Genomic DNA, 24,734 nt, shown 5'->3' on the forward strand with positions numbered 1-24,734 from the left:
CGCTCGCCTCGCCGCTGCCAAGGGCGGGTTTTTTTTTTTTTCTTTTCTTTTTTTTTTCCCTTTTTCTCCTTCCCCCCCCCCTTTTCTTTTTTTCTTTTTTTTTTTTTTTCTTTTCTTTTTCTGCGCTCTCCGGGCACACAGAGGCCCTGTGTGTTGCCGGGGCTGCCGCGAGGCCGAGCTGACATTTGCAGCCGGAGAGCGGCTTCCCCGCGGGGGGGTGTGTTTTTTTGGGGGGGGGCTTTTTTTTTTTGGGGGGGGGGGGATTTTGAGGGGGGGGATTTGGGGCTGTTTGTTAAGGGGAAGGGCCGGGCGGATGCTCTGCTTGGAGGAAAAGGAGCCCCCCCCCGCCCCCCCCCCACCCTGGGCTGCTGCCTGCTGAGACCTGCAAAACTCATCACCCAAGTGCAGGGTGTTCTCCCCCCCCCGCCCCCAAAATGGGGGTCCATATGGAGCTGGGGAGATCCGTGGCCTTGGATTTTGGGGAGGGGTTTTGGGGGGCGCTATGGGGGGATCTGGGGGGCCTCTATGGGGACGCTATGGGGGACCCTATGGGGATGCTATTGGGATCCTTATGGGGATGCTTTGGGGGACCCTATGGGGTGCTATAGGGATGCAACGAGGGATGCTATGGGGGGATGCAGTGGGGACACTATGGGGGGTGCTATGGGGGACACTGTGGGGGTGCTATGGGGATGCTGTGGGGTCCTTATGGGGATGCTATGGGGGACGCTATGGGGATGCTATGGAAATGCTATGGGGGTGCTATAGGGACACTGTGGGGGTGCTATAGGGACGCTATGGGGTGCTATGGGGGATGCTATGGTGACACTATGGGGTGCTATGGGGATGATATGGGGGTGCTCTAGGGGATGCTATGGGGACGCTATGGGGATGCTATGAAGGATGCTATGGCTATGCTATAGGGGTGCTATAAGGACACTATGGGGTGCTATGGAGTGCTATGGGGTGCTATGGGGGACGCTATGGGGTGCTATGGGGTGCTATGGGGGACGCTGTGGGGATACTATAGCAGTGCTATAGGTGTGCTATGGGGGACGCTATGGGGCTGCTATAGGGGTGCTATAGGGGTGCTATGGGGACGCTATGGGGACGCTATGGGGACACCGCGGGGTCGCGGTAGGACACGGCCAGCCCCGGTACCGCCCCACCCCGCCCCGCCGAGGCGGGACGCGAACCCGCGGCCCTGGGGCGGAGCGGGGAAGGGGGCGGGGCCAGGGGCGGGGCGGGGGCGGGGCCAGGTTCGTGGGCGGGGAGAGGCGGGGCCCGGCGCGGGGGGCGGAGCCGGGGCGGAGCAGGGGCGTGGCCAAGCGCGGGGGGGCGTGGCCCGGCGCGGGGGCGGGGCCGGCAGGGCGGAAGTGGCGCCAGGATTCAAAGCGGCCGTTGAGGCGGAAGCGGCCGTTGCCGGGGCTGAGGTGAGGGGAGGGGGGGGCGGGGCGCCCGGGGCCTTGCGCGGCTGGTGGGTGCCCGGGGGGGTGGTGGTGGGGTGCAGCCGGGTGCACGGTGGTTATGGGGGGATGCCCAGGGGGTGGCGGGTGCCAGGGGGTCGTAGGGGGCCAGGGGATGTGGGGGGGGTGTTTGGGGGGGGGGGCTGGGGTGCCCAGGGGGTGAAGGGGGGGTGTTGGGAGGTTATGGGGGCTCCGGGAGGTGAGGGAGGTGTTTTCGGGGGTGTCTAGGGTGCCCGGGGGGGAGGGGGGGAGCTTAGGGGTGCTGAGGGGGTCTGAGGTGCCTAGGAGGTAAGGGGGGGTGTTGGGAGGGTCTGGGGGGCCCCCGGGAGGTGTTTGGGGGTGTCTAGGGTGCCCAGGGGGTGGGGGTGGGATCTTAGCGGTGCTGCGGGGGGGTGACAGGGGTCCTGAGGGGGTCTGAGGTGCCCAGGGGATGAGGGGGGGTGTTGAGAGGATATGGGGGGGCCCAGGGGATGAGTGGGATATTTGGGGGGTCTGGGGTGCTCAGGGGGTGAGGGGGGGTGTTGAGAGGATATGGGGGGGCCCAGGGGATGAGTGGGATATTTGGGGGGTCTGGGGTGCTCAGGGGGTGAGGGGGGGATCTTAGGGGTGTTGAGGGGGATGACAGGGTTGCTGATGGGGTCCAGAGGGCCCAGAGAGTGTGGAGAGTGCACTGGGGGTCTGGGGTGCCCAGGGGGTGCAGGGGAGATGCTGAGGGGGGCATCTAGGGTGCCCAGGGGGGTGTTTGGGAGGGATCTGGGGTGCCCAGGGGGTGTGGGGGAGATGCTGAGGGGGGGATCTGGGGTGCCCGGGGGTGTGGGGGAGGTGCTGAGGGGGATTATGGGGTGCCTGGGGGGTGTTTGGGGGGGGTCTGAGGTACCCAGGGAGTGAGGGGGATGTTTGGTGGGGGTATGAGGTGCCCAGGGGGTTTTGGGGGGTGGTATGGGGTGCCCAGGCAATATGGGGGGCCTGGGGGATGCTGAGGAGGTGTGGGGTGCCCAGGGGATGAGGGGGGAGTCCCCTGGGGGTGAGGGGGGGGATGCTGAGGGGTTACAGGGTGCCTGGGGGGTGAGCGGGGTGCTCACAGGGTAGGGGGTGCCCAGGGGGTGGGGAGTACACTGCAAGAGCACCCTGGGGTGCCTGGGGGGTGGGAAGAGCTTGTGCTTGGGGGGGGTACAACATGGGTGCTCACGCCCACCCCCGTTGTCCCCTGCCCCTTCCCCAGAGCCGAGCCTGCGATGCCGCCCCCCGTTCCTTCGCGGGGGGCCCCCCCCGGCGCGAGACCCCCACGGCCGAGCTGGCGGGTGCTGGCCGAGAGGAACCAGAGCGTGGCCCCCGTGGGCGCCTGGGTGGAGAGCGGCCCGCAGGAGCCCGAGCAGAGCCTCGCCTTCGTGAGTGCCGCCTCCGGGCTTCCCCCGACGCCGTCCCTCCGTCTGTCCGTGCTCAAGAGCCTTTCCGAAGGCTCCTCTGCCTTCCCTGGCTGGGACGGAGCCGAAGGCGAGCATTATCTCTGTGTTTGAAGGCAGCCTGCAGCGCCGCTCCAAAAAAAAAGCAGATTTTACACTTATTTTTCAGTAGGGTTGAAAGATAGGTTGTAGCCTGGCAAGCCCACAATACCTCTCCGAATTGATTCCCCTCGACTAAGCTATATATATATTTTTTTTAAACGGAAAATCCATCGATTTTAAAAATCAATCAGGTGGAGGATCCAGCCCCTGCTCTAATCAATGCTCCTTAATTACTTAATTATTTGCACTGTGCTGGAACTGTATAGTTTCAACTCCTTGTCACTAGATGTTGACTTCCAGCAAAGGTAGCACGGGTAAAATTAGCTTTTTTTTGTTCCCTGTGGGGATTTTTCTACTCCCCCCCAATCTTCTCACTTTTTCTGAACACGCTTTGTTTTATCAGCACTGATTTTGATGATTTTCATGCCCGTATGTTGTAACTTTGCGTTCGGCACGTGTGAAATACCCTTGGTTTACCCAGCTGGCCGGTTCACTGTGGTCCCCCGTATCGACGCTCTGTTCTCCGCGTTGTTTACCGCCTTCCTGTCTGTTCACCTGTAAAGAATGAGCTGAGATTTTTATTCCATGTCACTGATAAAAATGTTAAATATTTCAGGGTCTGGAGCCAATCTCTGCAGCACCCCATTAGAAACACTTAAAGGAAGTCTTTGCTGATGCTTATCTCGGGGATTTCTGCTTTGAGGGTTATTATAAGAGGACTAAAAGTGCATTAAAAATAGGATGATGAGTTCAGTCCCCTGTAATTAATGTCTAAACGTTACAGAAGCTCTTGCGCTTCGGAGATGATTTATTTCCATATTGTAATTTAAATTCTGAAAGGTTGAGATAATATATGGAAATGAGCCGTCTCCATATTCCGCACAACTTTGAGCTCAGCGCTTCGAAACTTCTCGGGGAGCTGAAGTCTTCCCGGGGGGCCTGGGCGCTCCTGGCTGGCTTCACCGCCCCGTGGCTTCGCGTCCTCTCCTTGGCCGCCTGGAAACTTGTCGTCCTCGCCGCGAGAGCTGAGCCTGGGCGTCGAGCGCGCTCGAAACGGCCCAGCGGTGCTCGGGTTTCGCCTGGCACGGATTCGCGGCCCCTCCTGCGAGCGGGGCTTATCGCGCGGCGTGTTTTGTCGCACGAAGCTGGGCGCGCTGGCGTTCCTTATCTCGCCTCAGGCCTTGTGCCTTCAGGTGGTGACAAAGGTGCACGGGGTTATTGGAGCTTATTTAATACACTTTTATAGGCCAGTGGCTCATATTAAAAAAAAATTAGTGCCTCCTGAATCAGAATTGCTAATGACGTTGCGAACAGGGAGAGCACCAAGTTATCGATGGTGCCTTCAGCGTGGTTTCATGTAGCTCCGACTCACTTTCTTTGTTCATAGCGCAAAATTCTCCCTGTTTTCATGCTTGTGGCGATGGGGCCGTGCTGTTGTTAATATTCGTGATAGTAAATGGGATGTGGGTTGTATCCAGCTCGTTGTTTTGAGGCTTGTAAAACAGTGCATATCGCAAAATGTGATCCAGTGCATGCCAGCCACGAGCTCCTGCCTGACAGCTCCTCACCAGTCACCTTCTGCGCTGCTCGTCTTCCTCCATTCCCTTACTGGCTGCGCGAAGCGTGCTTAACGTCAAGCAAACTAAAACTGAACATCGGAATTAATAAAACTAGAAACTGTCACGCAGTAGGTGGCAAACTGCCTCTGCAAACCTTGCTGGTCACTTCTTTAAGGTTCTGCAGAGTCATTTATTAATTTGTTTTTCAGGCTGGTCCCCTCTGCTCCGTCCCTGGAGACTGATTTCCTTGCTTTAGGCTGTGCCGTGGTTGCTCTCGGCGTGGTGGTGACGGCCAGGAGCGTAGCAGCAGCTTCCCTGAAAGCTTGGCAGCGTTAGCTGAATTGTTGGCCTGACTTCAAGCGAGAACCTTGAAAACGCTGATTTTTTTAGGGCAGTGTTTTTAATCTTTTACTTGAGAGGGTAGAAATATCGTCAGAGCGGTAGCCCTCCCTGTGCCGCGGTCCGAAAACGACTTCCGCGATACGCTTCCGGCGTTGCTCTTGCGAGACATTCGGCTGAAAAGTGGATGTGGGACGTTGTACACGGTGTTAATGGGATCGGAGGTCAACCTGTTGCTTTCCGATCCGGGCGGTGAATATTTGAGCATCCTTCCGTGGGAGCGGGGTCTCGGCATTGCTCTGTTCGACCGCATTTCTTTCTTCATTCTTTCCGTGGTACAGTCACGGGAGGACGTGTGTGTTGTCTGTACCCTCACGCGGCTAGCGAGGGCAGGTACGCGGTGATTTACGAGGCACTGCCCAAGCCGTCGTTGTGCAAGTTTGGAACAAGATGTTGATGTTAAGTTGCCTGTTTGCTCCGGGCGCCGCTTGCCCAACTCGTATCTGCGGGTCTGGGGAGGGAAACCGGCAGTGCAAGCTGTCCTGCTGCAACGTAGCAGAAGTAACCCGAAATCTGCTCTCGCCCCTTCTAGGCTTCAGCGTTTCAGGTCGAAGAAGAACTAAAGGAGCAGGAGAGGGAGAAAGCGGCGAGCCTGAGGCGTTTCCAGGGAGAGGTAAAGCAGAGGGTGAATCAGCAAGTCAGGATGAGAAGAAAGCAGCAGCTGCAGAGATCCTATGAAGCGGTGAGCAAACCTCTGTCCCTGCCTCGGGAGGAGTCGTGCAGGAGAAGCTGCCCTCTCCTGAAAACATCACACCCTCTGTAATTTAGAAAAAAAACCTTATAAACCTTAAGGCCAAGACATTAATAAGACCAAGCGAGGAAACCCGTGGTTATGGCAGGCCCTGTGGCTCCAAATAGTCACCCCCTGAGCAAGATCAGCACGACACCTTGCCTTGCTCTGACCCCCGAGGCGCGTTAAGCCCTTTGCCTCCCCGTGGAAAGGTCGCCAGCTCCCTTGGACGGTAGCTGGAGAGCAGAGTCCTGGTGCCCGGCACGGAAATGCGTGGAGTTTAAAAAACAGCCAGGCCCCAAACTGTGAATGGGAACGTCTCTGAGCAAAGCGGTTGAGTAGCTGGTTGCTGCTATTCCTTTCCCAGGGCAGTCGGTCGAACATCTTGCAAACAACACGCTTTGATGCTGAGTCCGTTTTCCTATTTCCCCCACGGGCTTGTTTTACGTTACCCTCTGAATATATATAACCTTTCTGACTTTTCAACAACCACCACTAAGACTTGCCAGCAACTCGCTGCCGGGTGTCCTGTGCCGTAACACGTGACTGCCTGGGAGCTCTTGTAGCTGGAAGGATAAAATCCTAGGAGTAGCGGTAGCCGGGTGTGAGCTGCCTCAGGGACCCGTTTCAGCCTCCTGGGGTCATGCAGCACGGGTGACCTCGGCTAGAGTGGTCGTTCCAGATCTGCCCGTGGCTTTTTATCTCGAGCGTTTTGTCCCCGCAGGCAGAGAAGGAGAGCTGCGTTGCCCTGCGGTACTCGGACTCGGCGCTGCACTTGACGCCCAAGAAGAACACGTGTGTGTTTCAGAGCAACCCCACCTCCGCCATCTGCAGTCCCCGCGCTCGCTCGGCCCCCGCGCAGCAGCTTGGAGAGCAGGAGCGAGGGCAGCAAAACGAGTTGTTCCAGCAGCAAGCCGCCAAGGTGAGTGATTTCTGGCTGCGGATCCTGAATAGTTGACTTGGTCTCTGGTCGCAAGGTCATTAATAGGAAGCTGGAGGATGTGGTGAGCAGCTTTCCCACCTGGGGCATGACAGAAATTAACCTTTTTCACGTCTTGAACCTGCATGTTGAGGTCCTCTGGTCATTGGGTTGAGAAGAAGCACGTGCACTTTACGTAAGCGGCCGTATGATACTGTACGGGCCTCCCCTCTTCAGTTAAACATCTTCGTACCTGCTTCATCATGCTGGTTGGTCACCACTTGAAATGGAAGGCAGGCAATATTTCTAAATATTGTGGTAGCCCTCCGTAGGGCTCATCAGAGCGTCAAAATTGATAGTAAATGTCTTCTGAGGATGCCGTGTTTGTACTGGACGCACTGCTTCTAGATATAGTACATTTTTAGTAAATCTACTGTGTAAATTCTAGTAAAGCTACTGCAACCCCTCTGCAAAATGACCTGTTGCTGTGCTCGATGTCCTGTTGGAGAGGAGGCACTAGGTGGTGCCACCTCCTTGCAGCTTGTGTTCTGCAGACTCGCGTACGAGCTCCTGAAGTCTTGCGAAACGCAGGTTAGGAACTGACTTAAGCTTCTTAACAGCAATACTTATCGCCGCGTTTGACATTTGATAAAGTACTTGGGTTCATCTAGGAGTTAGTTTTTTCTAGTTGAACTACTGCTTCCCTTTGGGCAGATCAACATCATTTCTTCCGGGACGCTAGGCATGAGAATCGAGGATCTGGGACTTTTGGCACCTCAGGAGCGTGACTCAGGAGTGCACAAGCTGTAACTGAGCCCTTTACCGTGCTTGGGTCAGGATTTGGGTATATTGGGGCAGCTGTGGAAGATATTTGGGATTGCAGGTTACCCCGCTTGTGTGTTTTATCTATTCGAGGAGCAAATTCTGTGTTGAATCTCACTCCCTTGGCAAAGCAACAAAGCTCTGCTTGGTTCACACTAGATACGTTAGGAGACTCTTTAGTTACACTAAGCTTCTTGGCGTAGCCCTCGCAGAAAGCAGCTGGTGACCTGTTGTCGTTTTGTCTTCACGTTCCCTCTCACGGCAGCTGAGCAAAACCGTGAAACAAGTCCGTCGCCGGCTGGCGTCCTGCAGAACGGTGCCCGACGGAGCGGGGCCCCCCGAGCTCCCCGGCGGCATCTGGAGCGTCGGCGCGAGGCGAGATGTGAGTGAGGGCGTCGGGCTGTGGGAAGGTCTGACGCTAATCAGCAGCTCCAAAGCATAACTCGGTGTTTTGGCAGAGGTAAAACAAACGGGGTTTTTGTGACTGAGTTGGTAATCGGCCTGGGGATTTAAAGGAACTGGGCCTGAGGGCTCGGTCCCATCAGACACCTCCACCTCTGCTTTTATTGCTCCTGTTCAAAGAAAGGCGGCAGGATAAAGTGAATGAAAACATCTCTGTTTGCAGAGACTGACGAAAGATAAGATAAACTAGAAATAAGACTTCAAAAAAGGTTTAAAAGCTTAGGTGGTGATATGAGCCTTGGATATCTGGGAAGAATGTAATGATAAAGCCTCCTTTTCTGTGCCTTTGCTTCTTCAACAAACCTCAGCAACTGTTTCCCTTGCATCAGCCCATGTTTCACGTGGGTGGCAGAGATCTGGAGGGCTTTCCTCACCCCAGGCTGGCTCTGGGGGAAAAGTGTTGGTGGTGAACATCGCTTTCCTCCAAAGCAGTCTGTGGTAGCTGCGTACGGGGGTTAGTCCCAAGTGCCCGACCTTTTGTGCTGTTGAGTTTCATCGTGTTTGTGTCATTTTGCCTTCTGTGCAAAGATTGTTCTGAAACAAGGATAGCATTTGTCCTTCAATGGGTCCCGCAGCAACCCAACCTGGTATTTTGTCTCGTTGCTTCCTCTGGAGCCAGTTTGCTGCCCATCTTGTAATTCTTGGATCCTCTTTTCAGCTTCATCAAAGGTGCAGTAGGTCTTGGCTGTTATCTAGAAGATGCCTTTTTTACAAAGGGCTGGTCTGGCTCTTTCCCCTCTGTGTGCTGTTGGATTTCTGTCCAAGAAAGCCAGCTTTGTGGAAAAGAGCTGGAGGAGCCGTGTAATTATGGGCTCAGAAATCTCGTATATAGTTTAAATGCTAAACATACCTTCTGTTTAAATCCTTGATGCATTCAAACTGCTCGGCAAGATGGAGTGATTCAGTTTCTGGCTATTAGCAGCAGTGAAGCCTCGCATGAATAATACAGTGACTGCCCATGCGAGCCAGATGGTTAGAGAAGACAGTGAGAAGTTGCGGGATGTGTGGCGGGGGAGTCCTGTGACAAGCCATCCACGGCACTAAGAAACAGGGCTGGGGGGGGACTGTGAGCCATCCTGTCCTTCCCCCTACCCGAAACTTGCCGTACTTATTGTTTCTGAGAAATGTTAATCTACCTCTTTTTTAAAACCTCTGGCAAAGAGGATTTAATAGCTTCCCTAGGCAATTTATTCCAGGAGGGAATATCTTGATTAACTGCATTAGTCTGTTTTAGTACTCCGAGACAGTAGGGGGGAAAAAAAAATCTCTAATGATAATCCGAATCTTTCTTCCTGTAATGAATGCCTGTTTCTCCGTATCCACAGTAGACAGGACAAGGACAACAGCTTATGCCCTTCTCTTCAAACGCAAGAGGCTGCTGTAGACTTGTCGGCTGGAGTATCGCCGCTGTAGCATGCTACCTTGCCCTTTGCGTTTGTCCTTGTTGAATTGCTTTCTGTTTCTTTCCTGGCCTTTCTTTGGTGTGAACGCAGGTGTGTTTAGCCTATTCTCAAACACTTCTGCAGCTTCATGTAGCTCGGGGGTGTTTGCAAATGTAATCAAGATATTTCTTTCTCCTGTCGCCCGGGTGGTTAATGAAATTATCAAGTAGAGCCCAGTTAATACTTCCTCTCATTTTCTCAGTGAGCTACTGAGATGGACTCTGAATATTGGTTTTAATCAGTATCGCACCTCACTTATTATAGTTTCATCTAACACATCTTTCTGTAGTATGCTCACAAAAACGGGGAATTAGGCCACGGCTAAAACTAGGCTAAAATAGCGATGTTTCCTGCTGCTCGCTTCTCTGTGAGGCTTGTTCTTCTGTTGTAGGAGAAATTTGAACCAGCTAGATGCGGCTTGCTCTGGACAGGTTCATGTTGCTTGTTGTGTATATTGTTGTGTTCTAGCTGCTTACAAGCAGTTTGCAGGATGATTTCTTCTTGTTTTTCCAGAAGTGAGAGCTAAGCTTTGGAGGCTAAAATCCCTGGTTTCTCCTCTTTAGTATTCCTTTTTTTTTTTCCCCTCCTTTAAATAAAGATAAACACTACTCTTGCCCTTTTCTGCTGGTCTGATGGGCCATCCTTGCTCTCTACAGGTTCTCAAAGGTGATCATTAGCAGCCTGTCTGCCAGTCCTGGAGATATCCCAGGACACGTCCTGCCCAATAAAAAAACCCCCTCTACTTCTAGGAATAATCTGACCTTTTCTTGCCAGTTCTAGTCAGAGATTTTTCTTGCTGCTGCTCTTTGCTCAGACGAAAGCATAAAACACTTTTTGGTTCTTCTTGGTGTCCTCTGATAGCCGCCCCTCTCCTGGAGTAGCGAGTCCTTTTTTAGTGTCTCTCACAAAAAGCATGATTTTTTCCTTACCTTGATGTCTCTTGTTTCGCTTAGGGCTTTGGCCTTTTTGCTGCTTGTTTTGGTTTTTTGTCCCTGCGCGCTCGTGTTGTCTCCTACGTGCTTCTTTTAGTAATCTGACCCGTGCTCCATTTCCTCTGTGCTCGCATTGATCGCCGGCACAAGAAGAGCTTGGGACTTGGCCAGGTTCGTGTCTCACTACGCTTCATGTCTTTCCACTGCAGCGGGGTAGTTTGCGCTTGTTCAATTAGCGTCGTTTAAAGGAACTGCCACCTCTCCTTCAGTTCTCTTTTCCTCCCCCCCCACCACCTTTTTTTTCCTTTTCATTCTTCCCCTAAAGAGTTGCATTCGCTGAGATCAATAAACAAGAAGTCTGTGTTCCTGAAATCTCTGCTGTTCCCCTCTCCCAGAGATTTCTTTGGAGATCAAAAGCGTTCAAAGAGCTTGCTGGATGGTCTGTTCCCTGCTGCATTCCCTTCCCAAGCAGATCGCTACAAGGTAATGGAGTGGAAATTACCTCTCCTGTGTTTCAGATGATCCTGTTCAAAGTCTACAGCCACTTGGTGGACTGCTGTAGGTCCCCAGCACGACAGCGCCCAAATTCTTCTCCCCAACTGATTGTTGTCCAAAGAAGTTCAGCAGTTTAATTTCCTTTTAACGGTCTGGGCTTCAGAGTGTCCTTAGTATTACAAAGTGACAACTGTTTCTTTCTACTCCCTTGTCCTTACTGAAGCAGCTCTCCTGTGCCGTGTTTCTGCCAGAATTGACAGGGTAGTTCCTGTGCCTACTAAATAACTTCATGTTTAAACTGGCTCCAGGCTGTCCTCACCATTTCTGGCGTGGCAGCACAGCCGTCTAAAGCGATCGCTGCCTTGACCCGCCGTCCTCCTGTCGAGCCATCCTCTCCCCCCACGAACGATCCTGTTGTTCCCCGTCTCCCTTTGCAGCCGGCTGGAGGGGCAGCAAGGCAGACTAAAATCCTGGCTCAGAGCTTGCTTCTGGCGTTTTGGTTGCTAATTTGCAGGAAACAATCTGCTGCCTCTCAAAATATTGTTAACGGCGATCGAGTAGCCTGCCCACTTACCATCTGAGCGAGTGCTCGTGTGTCCCTCGAGAGATCCCAGCCACCCCTAATCTCCGCGGTTGCAAAATGGTGTCTGGAGAGGTCGTTCCCTCTCCTTCCCTTCACCCCGCACACATCTGTCCCTCTGTTTCTGCAGTCTACGAGAACGTAGTCACAAGTTATCCTCCTAGTTCCGATTCTCCGGCTCTTGTGCCCTTCGGTGATGCTTGAACGTGTTGCGTTGCTGCTTGCCAGATCTCAGCTGGCTCTACAGAACAAGTGCCCTCGAGTTGAAGTGTCTTCTGACCGCGCTCTAGGCTGTTGCATTTGCCCTCTGCACAGCGGCGTCTAAACTTCATATTTATACCTGTCTCCTCCTCTTTATTCCAGAAACCGGTGTCATACGGGACCGCCCCAGGACCTACAGAAGATGAGGGTGAGGAGTTTCTTCTAGCCGGACATCACGACCTTCCAGCTGAACTGCAAGACCAGGCGACTGCCCCGCATCAGGCTGCGCAAGAAGATGGCTTCTACTTCAAAATTGAATTTGAAAAAGTAAGACTCGTACGGGGCTGGGTTAGTTGGTCTTAAGAGCTTCAGATTTGGGGGCTTTGGGCTTGTTTAAGCAGAGACAGCAAGTCTGCTTTAATCATCTGTTTCAGTTCCTGCCTGAGGTCTGATTAACTCTTAAACCTACTGTCACCTTTGGTCTAAACTGGCCAGGGGAAGGCGCTTGCGAATTTATTTCTTGATCTGTGGGCACAAGATCAATGTCTGACTGTTAGTGGATATAACTAGGACGAGAGCTCTGACTCTTGCGTCCCCTTTTTCGGAATAGCTGTGCTATTTCCACATTACTGTTTTTACTGCTTTAATCTTACAGCTGTGGCTTCCAAAGCTGAGCTTCATGCGTGCCTGCCTAGTCACGCCAGTTGGCTGGTGCTCAGTAGAAATCTGAAACTGAGGCTGCAATTGCATCGTATGCTCAACCTAACCCCGCGCCGCAGCGGGGAGGACCTGCAGCTGCCTCTCCCATCCCGCTGCCCGCGCTGGAGGCAGCGGTGGGGTGGGAGAACGGCGGGTGCCTCAAATCAGCTGGAAACCTCCTATAAAAGAGACGAGCTTTGCCTCGGATGAGCGAGCTGGCTTCACTCGCGCAATCGCGCTGCGATTCCCTTGCCTCGAGGGCTCACAGGCAGCAGGATGGGGTGAAACCTCTCCCGTAGAGGCAGCGGGGAGCTGCTTGCGCGAATGGAGTTTATTGATTCTTCTTTTGTTTTTAGGCAGCTCCTTGTTAAGTGTTTGGGCTGGGGAAATGTTTCACCCTGCGCGTTACTTTGAGGAGTTAGCAAATACTTCACGGCTATAGCAGTGTCACCCTTACGCGGTGATTAGTCCAGCTAGAGAGCAGAAGTCCAGCTTGGCAACTGAGGCGAAGGTAGTGAAGAAGGGGGGGAAGTTTGTTCTGAGGTTTTGGGAGGCGTCGTTCAACTCCCAGGTCCCTCTTCTTTGTTACCACGTTTGAGTTTTTCCTGTAATCCGTGAAGTTCAGAACAAAAGCTTGCGGGGTGGGTTACGAATCCATATTTAAACTAAACCGGAAAACTCCTCCGCGGGCGTCTCGGAGGCATTTTGACAAAGCTTTTGTGCTCATGCTGCCACGTAGAGATGTAGAGCACGTCCCTTGGGACCGGTGGTGGGGAAGAGATGCCAAGCTATACCCTGAGAGCAAGTGCAGCACGCGCTAGGTGTTACCCTGTGAAGGCTGGAGGGATTGCGTATGGAGGACTCCTCTCCAGCTAGGAGGACTTTGCTGAGGGAAGATGAGAAACCTGACTGTCGAGGTGCTGATGTTGCCCTCTCGTATTGTCTTTCAGCTTTGCGGCGGATCAGTGAAGGATTCAAGCTTGCCCACCTCTCCCCAGAGACCGACCACTGGTTACCGCGCTCCCCTCGAGCTCTGGGCTGGTGTGGACAGAGAGGAAACGAAGAAGCAGGTTTGTCCACCAGTGCCAAGTCCTCGCTGTGGGGTCACCATTTCGGGCCTGGAAGGTGTTGAGCCTAGAGCATGCTGCTAGCTCAGATAAACCTCAGGAACAGCCCTGATGTAGGAAGCAGCTGCTAGTTTTGTAAGTTCATCAGTGCTGGTGACATCTCAGGTCTTGAGCAAACCTATCACCTTCTTTTCTATGGTCAGTTGTGTCCATAATTGCAACCGTTACTTCTCCTCCTGCAAAATCTGGAAGCTGAATAATACTGAAGGATGAATAATACTCAAGCTGAGTAATAGTGAGTACGATAGTTTTGGGAGAAATGAGCATAGTTCATCGATGAAGGCTGAAAAGTGTTGCCATTTGTTTTCCACAGTTACGTGCAGGGAGAGGAGCTGCCAAAAAGGCTAAGAAAAAAGAAATAAATACCCACTTTATCTCGTTTGGGTATTAGGCTGGGAATAAAAAGGCTTTTGCTGTATCAGCACGTAACACGCGGGCCTGACGCTTGCAGAAGTCCCTTGGCTGTGCTCTCAGCAGGCCCCGCGCAAGCGAGTGGAGCGGTTGAAGAAGTTACCTCCCTCTTGGCTGGCAGATGGGGCTCCCTCTGTTTGTTCAAGCAAAACAACTTTCTCGTTTTTATTTTAAATTGATTCAGGAGTGGTCTAAGCTTGCTGGGTTTTATTGTGTGTCACCAGTGGGGCTCAGCTCTTTCTTGTGGCACGCTGAGAGCCTGATTTGATGGCGAAGACCGATCGGGCTGCGTCCAAGACGGTTTGGCTCTGCTGATGAAGGGGATCCAAAGAGACTGTGTCAGTCTGGGATGCCTGAAGGAAGCGTTTTCTTTTTACCTGCTTCCTTCTGACTTTAAATCCCTCTTCATTTCCCGGTTTCCTTGCAGTTTATAGCCTAAAACTCTACAGGACTTTGAACAGGTTGCGTTTTGGTTCTTTCTATATGCCTTTCTAGCAAACTGACCCAAAATCCGATTGTGGTTTCTAGAAGGTATGAGAGCAGCTGGGGTTTGTCAGGCTATTCCTTCCCCCATCGGTTCCCTCAGCCACTTTCTTTCTCTCTCCCTGGCTGTGATCCACCTGGAGATAACTGCTGTTGCAGCAGTCTCTTTTCCCTCGTGGGTCTTTTTCCATCCAGCTTTCTCCACTGTCAGCCCGGCAATCTCCTGAGCACCTTTATTTCCAGCTCTCTCAAAGGCGAGATGGCCCAGCCCAGCCCAAAGCTCTCGGGCTTGATGACAAAATCCACGCCTCAAATTTTCTGGCATTGGTGGAGATCAAACTAGCTGTGTACTGACCACTTCCCATGGAGCTGGGAGGGCTTTTGATGTGAGCTTTAACCAGAAGGTTTCCCTACCCTTGCTACATCTGGGGGTTAAAGCTGAAGTCCCGGGTGCTAAAAATCTCCATGTGGTCAGTTGGAGACTTGTGGTTCCTCAGGACTCTTGGATTTGTCTCGGCAATGAGTCTGTCGCATCCATGATACTCGTTTCACTTCAGGAGTCCAACTCTTGGGCTGTTTTGTGGGTTTTTTGATTGTTTTTGTTTTCTTGGGAGATCACAGGTTTCCTCCAGTGAACAGCAGGGGACCGCTGGTCCCCTGGTTGATAGAAGCTCTTGGGCTGTAGCTCGTAGCGCTCATCTAGCGGTGTGTAGCGGCAACTAGCTCTTGTACTGTCCAGAAAGCATGAATTTAGGAATTTGTGAGATGAAGAGTTTCCATCTGTAGGAAATTTCAGTCTGAGGGTGTCGGTACAAAGCTCTCTGATGCTCCAAGATGTCTCGGTCCTCCTCTCGTAGCTAGGCACCATCTCTCCAGGGCTGAGGAGAAGCTGGAGCACGTGCGCTAGGAGATGTTTGAGGATCCGCTGGGGAGGGAGGGAGGTTTCTATCCTCGCAGGCAGGAGCTCCAGGCAGCGACCGAGCTGAGCACCGATGCTGCCTGATACAGATACTACTGCCCATACCAAGATGTCCTCCTCGGAGCTGTATCTTCTTTCCCGTAGCGTCAGAACGAGTACCTGCGATACCGGCGCCTCTTCATGGATATCGAGCGGGAGCAGGTGAAGGAACAGCAGAGGCAGAAAGAGCGGCAGAAGCGAATCGCCAAGTGAGTAAGCGCTGATGAGCGCCGGTTTCTCCGTGCTGCCCTCGCTCGTGGCTGGGGCAGGCAGAGCGGAGGTGAGCAGGCCGTTTTCGAGGCTGGAAAGGTCTCGTGCGCTGGCACTGGTTCCCACTTCCCTTTTGCGGCCTGGTAACCAAAACGCAGATGCTTTAAAAAGACTCTCCAGTGATATACAAACATCATGTGACGAGTAGTGTTCTTCCTCATTTGCAGCAAACTGGTCCTGATAGATTCAAAAGGCAAATTTATCTACTTAAAAAAAAAATCAAGGAGTAAGTTGAAGGAAGCCCAGTGCTGCAAGTGCCCGCTGTAAAAGCTGAGGCTGTTTCCTCGCTTTTCTTTGTACCCAGTCTGCTAACCCTGGGGTGGGATCCACTCTTCTAACCCAGGAAGAGGGACCTCTGGGCCACCTTGGAGCTCCTCAGCACTTCTCTCTCATTTCTGAGTCCCAGCACAGCTTGGATAGGAGCTGGGAACTGAAATCTCCGGCTGGGAGAGCTGCGATTCACCGAGCCGTGGCTACCTGGGGAACCAAGCCAGACCCTGTGGTCCATGCTCACGTTGGTGGTAAATTGGTCTTATCTCTGAGGTGTTTATATGGGCCTTTCACTCTCACGGCTATAAATGTATATAGCGTAATAAAAAAGATTTCCTCGCATGCGTTCCGGAGCTGAGAACTGGCTATCTGCATAAAAGTATCTGTTCTTGATTTGGTGACTCAGTCATCTCCTTTAAGGAGAATGTATATAGCCTAATAAAAATTTCCTAGCATTTGTTCCAGAGCTGAGAACTGGATATCTGTGTAAAAGTATCTGTTCTTGATTTGGTGACTCAGCCATCTTCTCCTTTAAGGAGGTCCTTAAGGAGGAGCTCTGCAAGCTCGTGTCAAAACATGAAAAATACTCTAGATTTCTGACTTCCTCTAGAACAAAACGATGCAAATCTGTGGCCGTATCGCGCTCTACTGCCGGCTCTGCCATGGGCAGACTTTGTGGGAGCAGCGCCGGCTTGCGAGGGCAGGATTTGGCCTCCCATTAGGCTTAGATTAAGGGGTATAACCCAGAGGACGCTACAGCGGGTCACCTACAACCAGCTGCGATCGCTCCGAGTGGGCAAACTGGCCGCAGAATAAAAGACTAAGCCTTTAAATCTAGATCTCCGCCTGTGCAGCGGTCTTGTGGCTGAAGAGCCGGGATTTTTCGTGGTCGCTTTTCGGCGAGAAATTGCAATTCCAAAGAAAAGTCTCTCCAGTCACATTCCTCAAGTATAAATTGGCTTTCAGAGCTTTGGAGTCCCTTTCCTGCCCTGGAAGTGCTAGCGAGACACCAGGGGGCTTTCTAGTTAGTGATCTTTTCTTATTTTTTTATTTTTCTTATTTTTTTTTCCTCTAGTTTAGGGGCATTGCTAGACCTGCGAGCCGCTCAGAGCATGTGCAGAAAAGAGCTGGTTTTGTAATTACTTAGCATAAAGCTAAGTTGACCTTGGCCTTACTTTCTATAGCAGAAGATTTATGGTGGTGTAGTTAAGGCTGTATTACCACTTCATTTAAAAGACATTTTTGGAGTTTATAACTCGACTAGAGAAGCTTGGCTTTGGCACTTTCCTTCTCGATGTACGTATTTGACCCACCAACTGGAGTAACATCCGAAACGTCTTATTCTATTATGCTTTCTCCCCCTGGCTTCTACCCAGCTTTGATTTTTGAATGACTTTTGGCAGTGATTGGTGTATAATATGTTATTGCATTTGGTATTCATCAAAAGAAATAAAATGGCAGATGCTTCGGTTTAAAGTCTTTGTGCTGCGTAATAGCTGCTTGTCAGGGGAATGTGCTGTGCGTTTTTGTGAATTTATACAACCCAGATTCCGCTAAAAGGGCTCAAGTGCCGCATACGTGCAAGGAAGATGAGGAAAAAATTGGCAGAAAATGCCTCTTTAGGCACCGAGAATACAGTGGTGTGTCTCAGCCCAGGGTTACGTCTTCCCAGGCTGGTTCTCGGACACTTCTGTACCCTTAAATTTCTGAGAGACGGGGCAAAATAGCTTCTGGCCTGTTTAGAGGAGGTGTGGGATCCTTGGAGCTTGTCTGCCGCACCTGGCACTCCTCCACAGCCCTGGCGCGTTCCCTGTGCTGGGAACGGCAAGGACGGCTTCTGGTAGGACCCGGTCTGCCCCGTGTCTTGTCTGGACCAAGTAGATCTCCAAGCAAGGCCTTGGGAAAGCTTGGACAGCTGGCTTTCAGCAGCCAAAATCCAAAGAGGAAGCTCTCGGTGGAGGTGGCCTCTTGGGGCATCCCGTACCGACTCCTTCCCCAGAGCCCGCGGACCTCTCTGGCGCCTTGCAAGCGTGCTGGAGAGTTTGCTCTCCCGGAGAAGTCAAAAGTGGGGGAGATGGGGCTGGGAAGCTGTTGGCCTGCTGAATATGGAGGACTGTTGTTCCTTCTGAGGGATATGTAAGAGCCCGACCACCGCTGTTGGTTTCTGAAGGGTAGGAGAGCATCTCGGGAGCTTCTTTTGAGAGCTGCAAGTGACGCTTTCAAAGAGGAGCACATGTAAAGGGGATGTGGGAGGTTAGCTGCAAGGAGACCACGATGGTGAGGAAACGAGCAGGCAGGAGGAGGGAAGGAGAGCGTTCAGTGTGCTATTTTCACGTGGGAGGAAATAAAGGCGTTTGTGTCCGCAGGATTAAGAGCAAGAAGGAGAACCAGCGTCGCGCGGAGGAGCAGAGGATGCAGGAGATGGCTCAGCAGCAGGAACCCTGCTCGGGGGAGAGAACCTGCGAAATCCTGGCCCAGCTCAAGCTGGAGGAGAGGAGACTGAAGAAGATCAAGGAAAAACAGCAGCGAAATAAGGAATACATGAGGTGAGCTGGTAATGGTTGGATCCCCTCTCCTCGTGCGAAGCCAGACGTTGCTGGCAAGCGTGGACGCTTTGTCCTTTGTAGGTACGTAGAAGCTCTGAGAGCCCAGATGAGGGAGAAGATCAAGCTGTGCAACATCGACTTGCCTCCGCTGTGCTCCTGTGGGTCCGATTTCTGGGACTCCCATCCAGATACTTGTGCCAACAACTGTGTCTTCTACAAAAACCACAAAGGTAGGAGCTTCTTTTCAGAGCAAAGTGACGTAGACCGGGTGACAGCGGGCAGCTGTCCGTGATCCCGGATTTTACAAGGAGAAATCAAACCTGGCTGGATGTTTCCGTGGTCCTGAGCCGCTGATGCTGTGCAGAGCAGCTTGCGGCTGCCAGGGCTATAAACATACTCCGGAGAGGGCCCAGATACTCGTGCGTGCACTCACTTAGGGACTTCAGACAACGGCAGTTGATAGACTCAACATTGTATTTAACTAGATTTTTTTCCCCCACCCTGTGCTTCAGGTATGTCTCATAATACTGCACAGATGTGCGCCAGCTGCTAGGTTTAACTAATACAAAACTCGGGGAGACTCGAGTGCGGTGCTCAGGGAGAAATCGGGTGCTCTGCTGCTTTTTTTTTCTCTTCTAACCACCCCCTGTCTCTTCAGGAAACTCCCGGTGGGATCCTCAGCAAAATACCAGCCTCTATTTCTAGCACATTAAATAATGCCGCTGTAATACGTGCGTTGATGGGGGGGGAGAACCACCATGAGGATACTGCAAAAGAGGCTCGTTTAAGGGCACGGAAAACAAGCAGCTTTTGGAAATCTCGCACCCAGCGGGACGGGAGGGAAGGTTGTCTCCGGCCGTGCATATGAGGAGAGCGCTCCGATCTTTGTTACAGCTTGCCAAAATACCTGGCTGAGTAACCGGCAGTCGTCTTTTAGGTGGCTTTGCAAACTGCAGAAATCGGCCTCGTAAAAAAAAAAAAAATCTTTGGCTTGTGAACCGCTTTGTAATCGTGAAGGCAGAGTCTGCAGGGTGCAAACAAGCATATGGAAAACTTCAGGCAGGACGCGATGGCTTATCTTAAACGCCAGATCTTCTGTCTCTTTCTGGTTTACGGTAAATGGCTCTGAAGGTGACCCCTGGTTTTGGCTGTAAATAAAACACTTAACGCTGCTCCTTGATGTCTCTCTCGCTCAGCGTACAGCCAAGCTCTGCAGTCCGTCGTCTCGTCCTGCGACCTCGCGGACGGGAATTCGACGGCGAGGCTCCCGATCCGCAGCTTTGCCGCTCTCTGCGCTCCTTCTGCGAAGCACCCGTGAAGAGAGCCGCCGAATCGCCCCGCGTTTCACCGACCGCCCCGGGGCGCGTCGTAAGTAGACGTCGCCCGTGTCCCGGCGCGAACGGAGGAGCGGGGCTGCGCCGCGGCCTGCTGCTTGTCGTTGGCCGGGGTCGCCTAGCGCAAAGGGACGTCCGCTCTGCTGCTGTTCGCGCTCGGGGCGTTTGGTTTTGCTCGGGGCGCGCGACTCGCCTGCAGCCCTGACCCCGCTGCTCCCGCTGTCCAGAAGCGCAGGGTGACGGTAGGTGTGAAGGAGCCGACCGCCGTCCCGCCTCGTTTATAAGCCGACACTTGAATTTTGGCCTTCAGCTGCAGAACGAACCGTTTGCAGCGTGTGTGTGTGATTCTCTTCTCTCCTTGGAGTGAGAAATAAAGTGAAATAAGGAGAAATGAGATGCCTGGGGTGAGTATGAATTCATCTCGGTCATCGCCTGCGAGCTCGCTCGTGCCACGCGTCTGGGATCACTTTGAGAGGTGCTGCCCGCTGTTTTGGGGAGCGGGGTTTCTTCCCCTCCAGAGCCTTGGGGAAAGAGGCAGAAGGACTTTGGAGCAGCAGCTCCAAAACAACTCAAGTAGGAGACACCAAACTGCTAAGGTTTGGGTGCTTTCGCGCACATTGGGACCCAGAAGGTGAGGGTGACTTCGGGGATGGAGCGGAGACGCTCAGCGTCTGGGCAGGGGGAAGTCCAGTGCCGGCTTTTGAGCTGGGAAGCGATCCGAGTCCCCGGGGAGACGGCGTTTGCTGTCCCCTCTGACTCACACGCCGCTGGGCGCCCGAGCTGCCGGCAGAGCGCGTGGACGGCAGCCAGCGGGGCTCGGAGGGCCCAACCTTTGCTCGCCTCGATACCTTCCCGAAGGCGTGAGCCCGGGCGCTTGGCCAGCCTACGGTCGCTGGCGCTAGCAGCACGAGGGAAGCGCTTGGCGTGAGCCGGCTCGTCGCCGAAAGATCCTCCTGGTTGCCCACCTCTTCCTCTCTGCCCCCCTGCTCCCGATTTCCGTATCGTTCGCGGGCCGCCGCGAGGTATTTCTGAGGATCTCTCCTGCTACAAGAGCCCCCCGGATAAGTACCGGAGCGATGCTCCCCGAGTTCACTCCTGAAAGGAGCTTTGTCCCGGCAAAAGTCTGCGTTTGATCTCCCGACGGTGCCTTCGCCGCGGGAGGGCGATGCCGGAGCGAGGCCCGTCCCTGAAACCACCTCAATCCCGTTTCCCTCGGAGACGGCGGCCGATCCCGCTGGGAGGCTGCTGGTTTTCTCCAGCACGGGGCCGTCACAGGGAGCCACTGGGCTTTATCGCAGGTGTGTCCCGTCCGCGCCGCGCCGGATGCGGAGAAGGGAGGAATCGCTGATAGGGCAAGCGCCACCGGAGAGCGAGCTACTTATCGGTACCCGATAGCGAGCCGATTATCAGGCCCCAATAACCGCAGTAAGCATTTTTTTTTCTTTTTTTTTTTCCTCTTCTCTCGTGTTTTCCTCCCTCTGAAGCCCGAGGCGCAAACGGCTTTTGGCTAAAGTCGCAAGTCCTGATACGGCGTCCCGGACCAGAGGTCGCGGCATAACCCGTCGTTAACTTTTACCGCCGGCCGCCTCGAGATCGCCGGGACCCGGCGGCGTGCCGAGGGTCACCTCGGCCCCGCTTCCTCCCTTCTCCAATATTAACCGAGGCCGGAAGGCCGGCCGGGCGCCGGGGCCTCCGAGTGCGCCACGCTCGCCTATTTTCTTTTAATTTTTTTTCGCTTTGGCTCTCGAGCGCGAGCTGTTATCGGCGAGGAAACGCCGCGATCCGGAACCGCCGGCGGCTCCGGGGCCAAAATTCAGCTGCCGCCCTGGTTTTCCCTCCCCGCCGCCGGCCGCTCGCCATCGGGCATCTCGCCCGCGGGTGCCCGGGGTCTGTAAATCCCGCTGCCTCCGGCCGTTGCTTTTTTTTCCCCTCGTTTATCCCTTTTTTCCCATGGGCGGAGGTGCCTTCGTGGGGTTTTATCACCCTCCTCCTCCTCGCTTCCGCCACCGGAGCGGGGGGAGCCGGTGCCGTGGCTCAGTGCCGCCTCGAGCCCCCGTATCCAGCTCCCCGGAGCTGCTGGATCCCTTTTTCTCCGGGGAAAAAAAAGGGACGGGAGCTGCTCGCGGGGCTCCAAATCTCGCCTTCCCCGGGAGCGGGGTTTGCCGCATGAAAGCGAAGCTGAACTGAAAGGTTTGGGGCCCAGGCGATCCCTTGGGCCCTTCCCGGCTCCGCATTTCTCGCGACCCTGTTTCGCGGCGTAGATCCGGGCAGGCTGGTTTTGCTCGGCAGGATCAGGCCGAGAAAAACACCTCTAAATACCACAACTTTGGCTTTTTTTTTGTTTTGTTTTTCTCCCTAGGAAAAAAGGCTCCGGCTTTGCAAAGCGACAGCCAGGACGGCCGCGGGCTTTGCTCTGCGCCGACGGCCGCAGCCCTTGGGCCCCTTCTCTCCTCCAGCTCCCAGATGCCAACAGCGCTCGGCTCCGGGAACGGATCCAGCAAAAAATAGAAAAAAAAAGTCCTTTTTTTTTTTTTTTTTGCCTTTTTTTTGCCTTTTTTTCTCCCTCTCTGACTCCCCTTTCCACCTCTCCAAAGTGCTTTTGGGATAAAACCACCCGGAAAGCTTTTTCTTGTGCCTCTCCCCCCTGCACCCGGCGGTCAGGTGCCAGTGAGCCGTTCGCTTCCCCCCTTGCGCCTTTATTTCCCTTTTGGCTTAAAATAGCCGCCGGCACCGTTTGGAGGGCCAAAAACCAGGAAAAAAAAGCAAAAAACCCCCCAGTTTTTAAAACACGGAGCTGAAAATTTGCAGCAGGGCTGGGGGGAGCCCAGCTCCATGCTGCTGCGGGGAATCCGGGCTCTTTTACTCGGTTCTCGTTATTTTCGCACCCGATTTTTAGCTGATTTGAGCTTTTTCTGCCGCCGGGCTGCGGCGCCGGCTCCGGCCCGTCCCCCCTGGGCCCCCGCGCGGCTTCGTTTTGGGGTTTTCCAGCCCGGTTTTGGGCCCGGAGCGAGGGGCAACGTGAGCTTTGGGGGTGCCCCACCTCTGGTGCAGGTCCTTGGGGGGGGGGATATATAGGGTCTGTATAGGGGGCAGGGGCTGTAGAGAAGGATGGGGCTGGGTGTGGGCAGGGTCTCTATAGGGGGCAGGGGTGCTGCTCGGGCGGGCTGTAAGTGGGCAAGGGGCTCTATAGGGGGCTAGGGCTCTATATGGGGCAGGGCCTGCAAGTGGATGCTGTAGATAGGGCTGAGGGTGGGGGCTGTATATGGCGAAGGGACTGTCTATAGGAATAAGGCTGGGGGGGCCATATATGGGGATGGGGCTGTTAGGGGGGCTCTATATTACAAGGGGGTCTGTATAGGGCGTGGGGGCTGTATAAGGGGTCTGAATTATAAGGAGGTCTGTATAGGGGACGGGGGCTGTATAGGGGGCCTATATTACAAGGGGGTCTGTATAGGAGTGGGGACTGTATAGGGGATCTATTACAAGGGGGTCTGTATAGGGGGTGGGGGCTGTATGGGGGGGTCTATATTACAAGGGGGTCTGTATATCAGGTGGGGGCTGTATAGGGGGCAGGGGCTGTATGGGGGGTTCTATATTACAAGGGGGCCTGTATAGGGGGCAGGGGCTGTATAGGGGGCTCTATATTACAAGGGGGTCTGTATAGGGGGCGGGGGCTGTATGGGGGGTTCTATATTACAAGGGGGCCTGTATAGGAGGCAGGGGCTGTATAGGGGGCCTATATTACAAGGGGGTCTGTACAGGGGGTGGGGACTGTATAAGGGGTCTGAATTATAAGGAGGTCTGTATAGGGGGCAGGAGCTGTATGGGGGGTTCTATATTACAAGGGGGTCTGTATATGGGGTGGGGGCTGTATAGGGGGTGGGGGCTGTATGGGGGGCTCTATATTACAAGGGGGTCTGTACAGGGGGTGGGGGCTGTATAAGGGGTCTGAATTATAAGGAGGTCTGTATAGGGGGCGGGGGCTGTATGGGGGGGTCTATATTACAAGGGGGTCCGTATAGGGGGTGGGGGCTGTATAGGGGGTTCTATATTACAAGGGGGTCTGTATAGGGGGTGGGGGCTGTATGGGGGGGTGTCTATATTACAAGGGGGTCCGTATAGGGGGCGGGGGCTGTATGGGGGCCTATATTACAAGGGGGTCTGTATAGGGCACCTATATTACAAGGGGGTCTGTACAGGGGGTGGGGGCTGTATAAGGGGTCTGAATTATAAGGAGGTCTGTACAGGGGGCAGGAGCTGTATGGGGGGGTCTATATTACAAGGGGGTCTGTATATGGGGTGGGGGCTGTATAGGGGGTGGGGGCTGTATGGGGGGCTCTGTATTACAAGGGGGTCTGTATAGGGGGTGGGGGCCGTATGGGGGGGGTCTATATTACAAGAGGGTCCGTATAGGGGGGGTGGGGGCTGTATGGGGGGTTCTATATTACAAGGGGGCCTGTATAGGGGGCAGGGGCTGTATAGGGGGCCTATATTACAAGGGGGTCTGTATAGGGGGTGGGGGCTGTATAAGGGGTCTGAATTATAAGGAGGTCTGTATAGGGGGCGGGGGCTGTATAGGGGGGTCTATATTACAAGGGGGTCTGTATATGGGGTGGGGGCTGTATAGGGGGTAGGGGCCGTATGGGGGGCCCTATATTACAAGGGAGTCCGTATAGGGGGTGGGGGCTGTATGGGGGGTGTCTATATTACAAGAGGGTCCGTATAGGGGGTGGGGGCTGTATGGGGGGTTCTATGTTACAAGGGGGCCTGTATAGGGGGCAGGGGCTGTATAGGGGGCCTATATTACAAGGGGGTCTGTATAGGGGGTGGGGGCTGTATGGGGGGGTCTGTATTACAAGGGGGTCTGTATAGGGGGTGGGGGCTGTATGGGGGGTTCTATATTACAAGGGGGCCTGTATAGGGGGTGGGGGCTGTATAGGGGGTCTATATTACAAGGGGGTCCGTATAGGGGGTAGGGGCCGTATGGGGGGTGTCTATATTACAAGGGGGTCCGTATAGGGGGCGGGGGCTGTATAGGGGGCAGCGGCTCGGGGGGGGGGGTCTGGATATGGGGCAGGGGTTTCTCCGTAGGGCAGCGGGGGTCGGGCCGGGGCCGGGAGCGCG

The 24,734-nt window shown here is 54.0% G+C and overlaps 1 protein-coding gene across 1 annotated transcript; it reads left to right on the top strand.

The window, feature by feature from the left end:
* Positions 1 to 1,322: 1,322 nt before the first annotated feature.
* On the top strand, positions 1,323 to 20,004 carry CCDC15 (coiled-coil domain containing 15). Its single transcript, XM_064524377.1, has 11 exons — positions 1,323 to 1,433; positions 2,689 to 2,854; positions 5,462 to 5,611; positions 6,384 to 6,581; positions 7,666 to 7,782; positions 11,675 to 11,839; positions 13,162 to 13,281; positions 15,296 to 15,399; positions 18,097 to 18,276; positions 18,358 to 18,506; positions 19,473 to 20,004. Exons 2-11 carry the CDS (start codon positions 2,702 to 2,704, stop codon positions 19,592 to 19,594), a joined length of 1,458 nt encoding a protein of 485 aa, XP_064380447.1. The 5' UTR covers positions 1,323 to 1,433; positions 2,689 to 2,701; the 3' UTR covers positions 19,595 to 20,004.
* The last annotated feature ends 4,730 nt before the right edge of the window (positions 20,005 to 24,734 follow it).

The sequence above is a fragment of the Dromaius novaehollandiae genome, chromosome 21 (assembly GCF_036370855.1).
Source record: "Dromaius novaehollandiae isolate bDroNov1 chromosome 21, bDroNov1.hap1, whole genome shotgun sequence".
In the NCBI taxonomy this organism is placed as follows: domain Eukaryota; kingdom Metazoa; phylum Chordata; class Aves; order Casuariiformes; family Dromaiidae; genus Dromaius; species Dromaius novaehollandiae.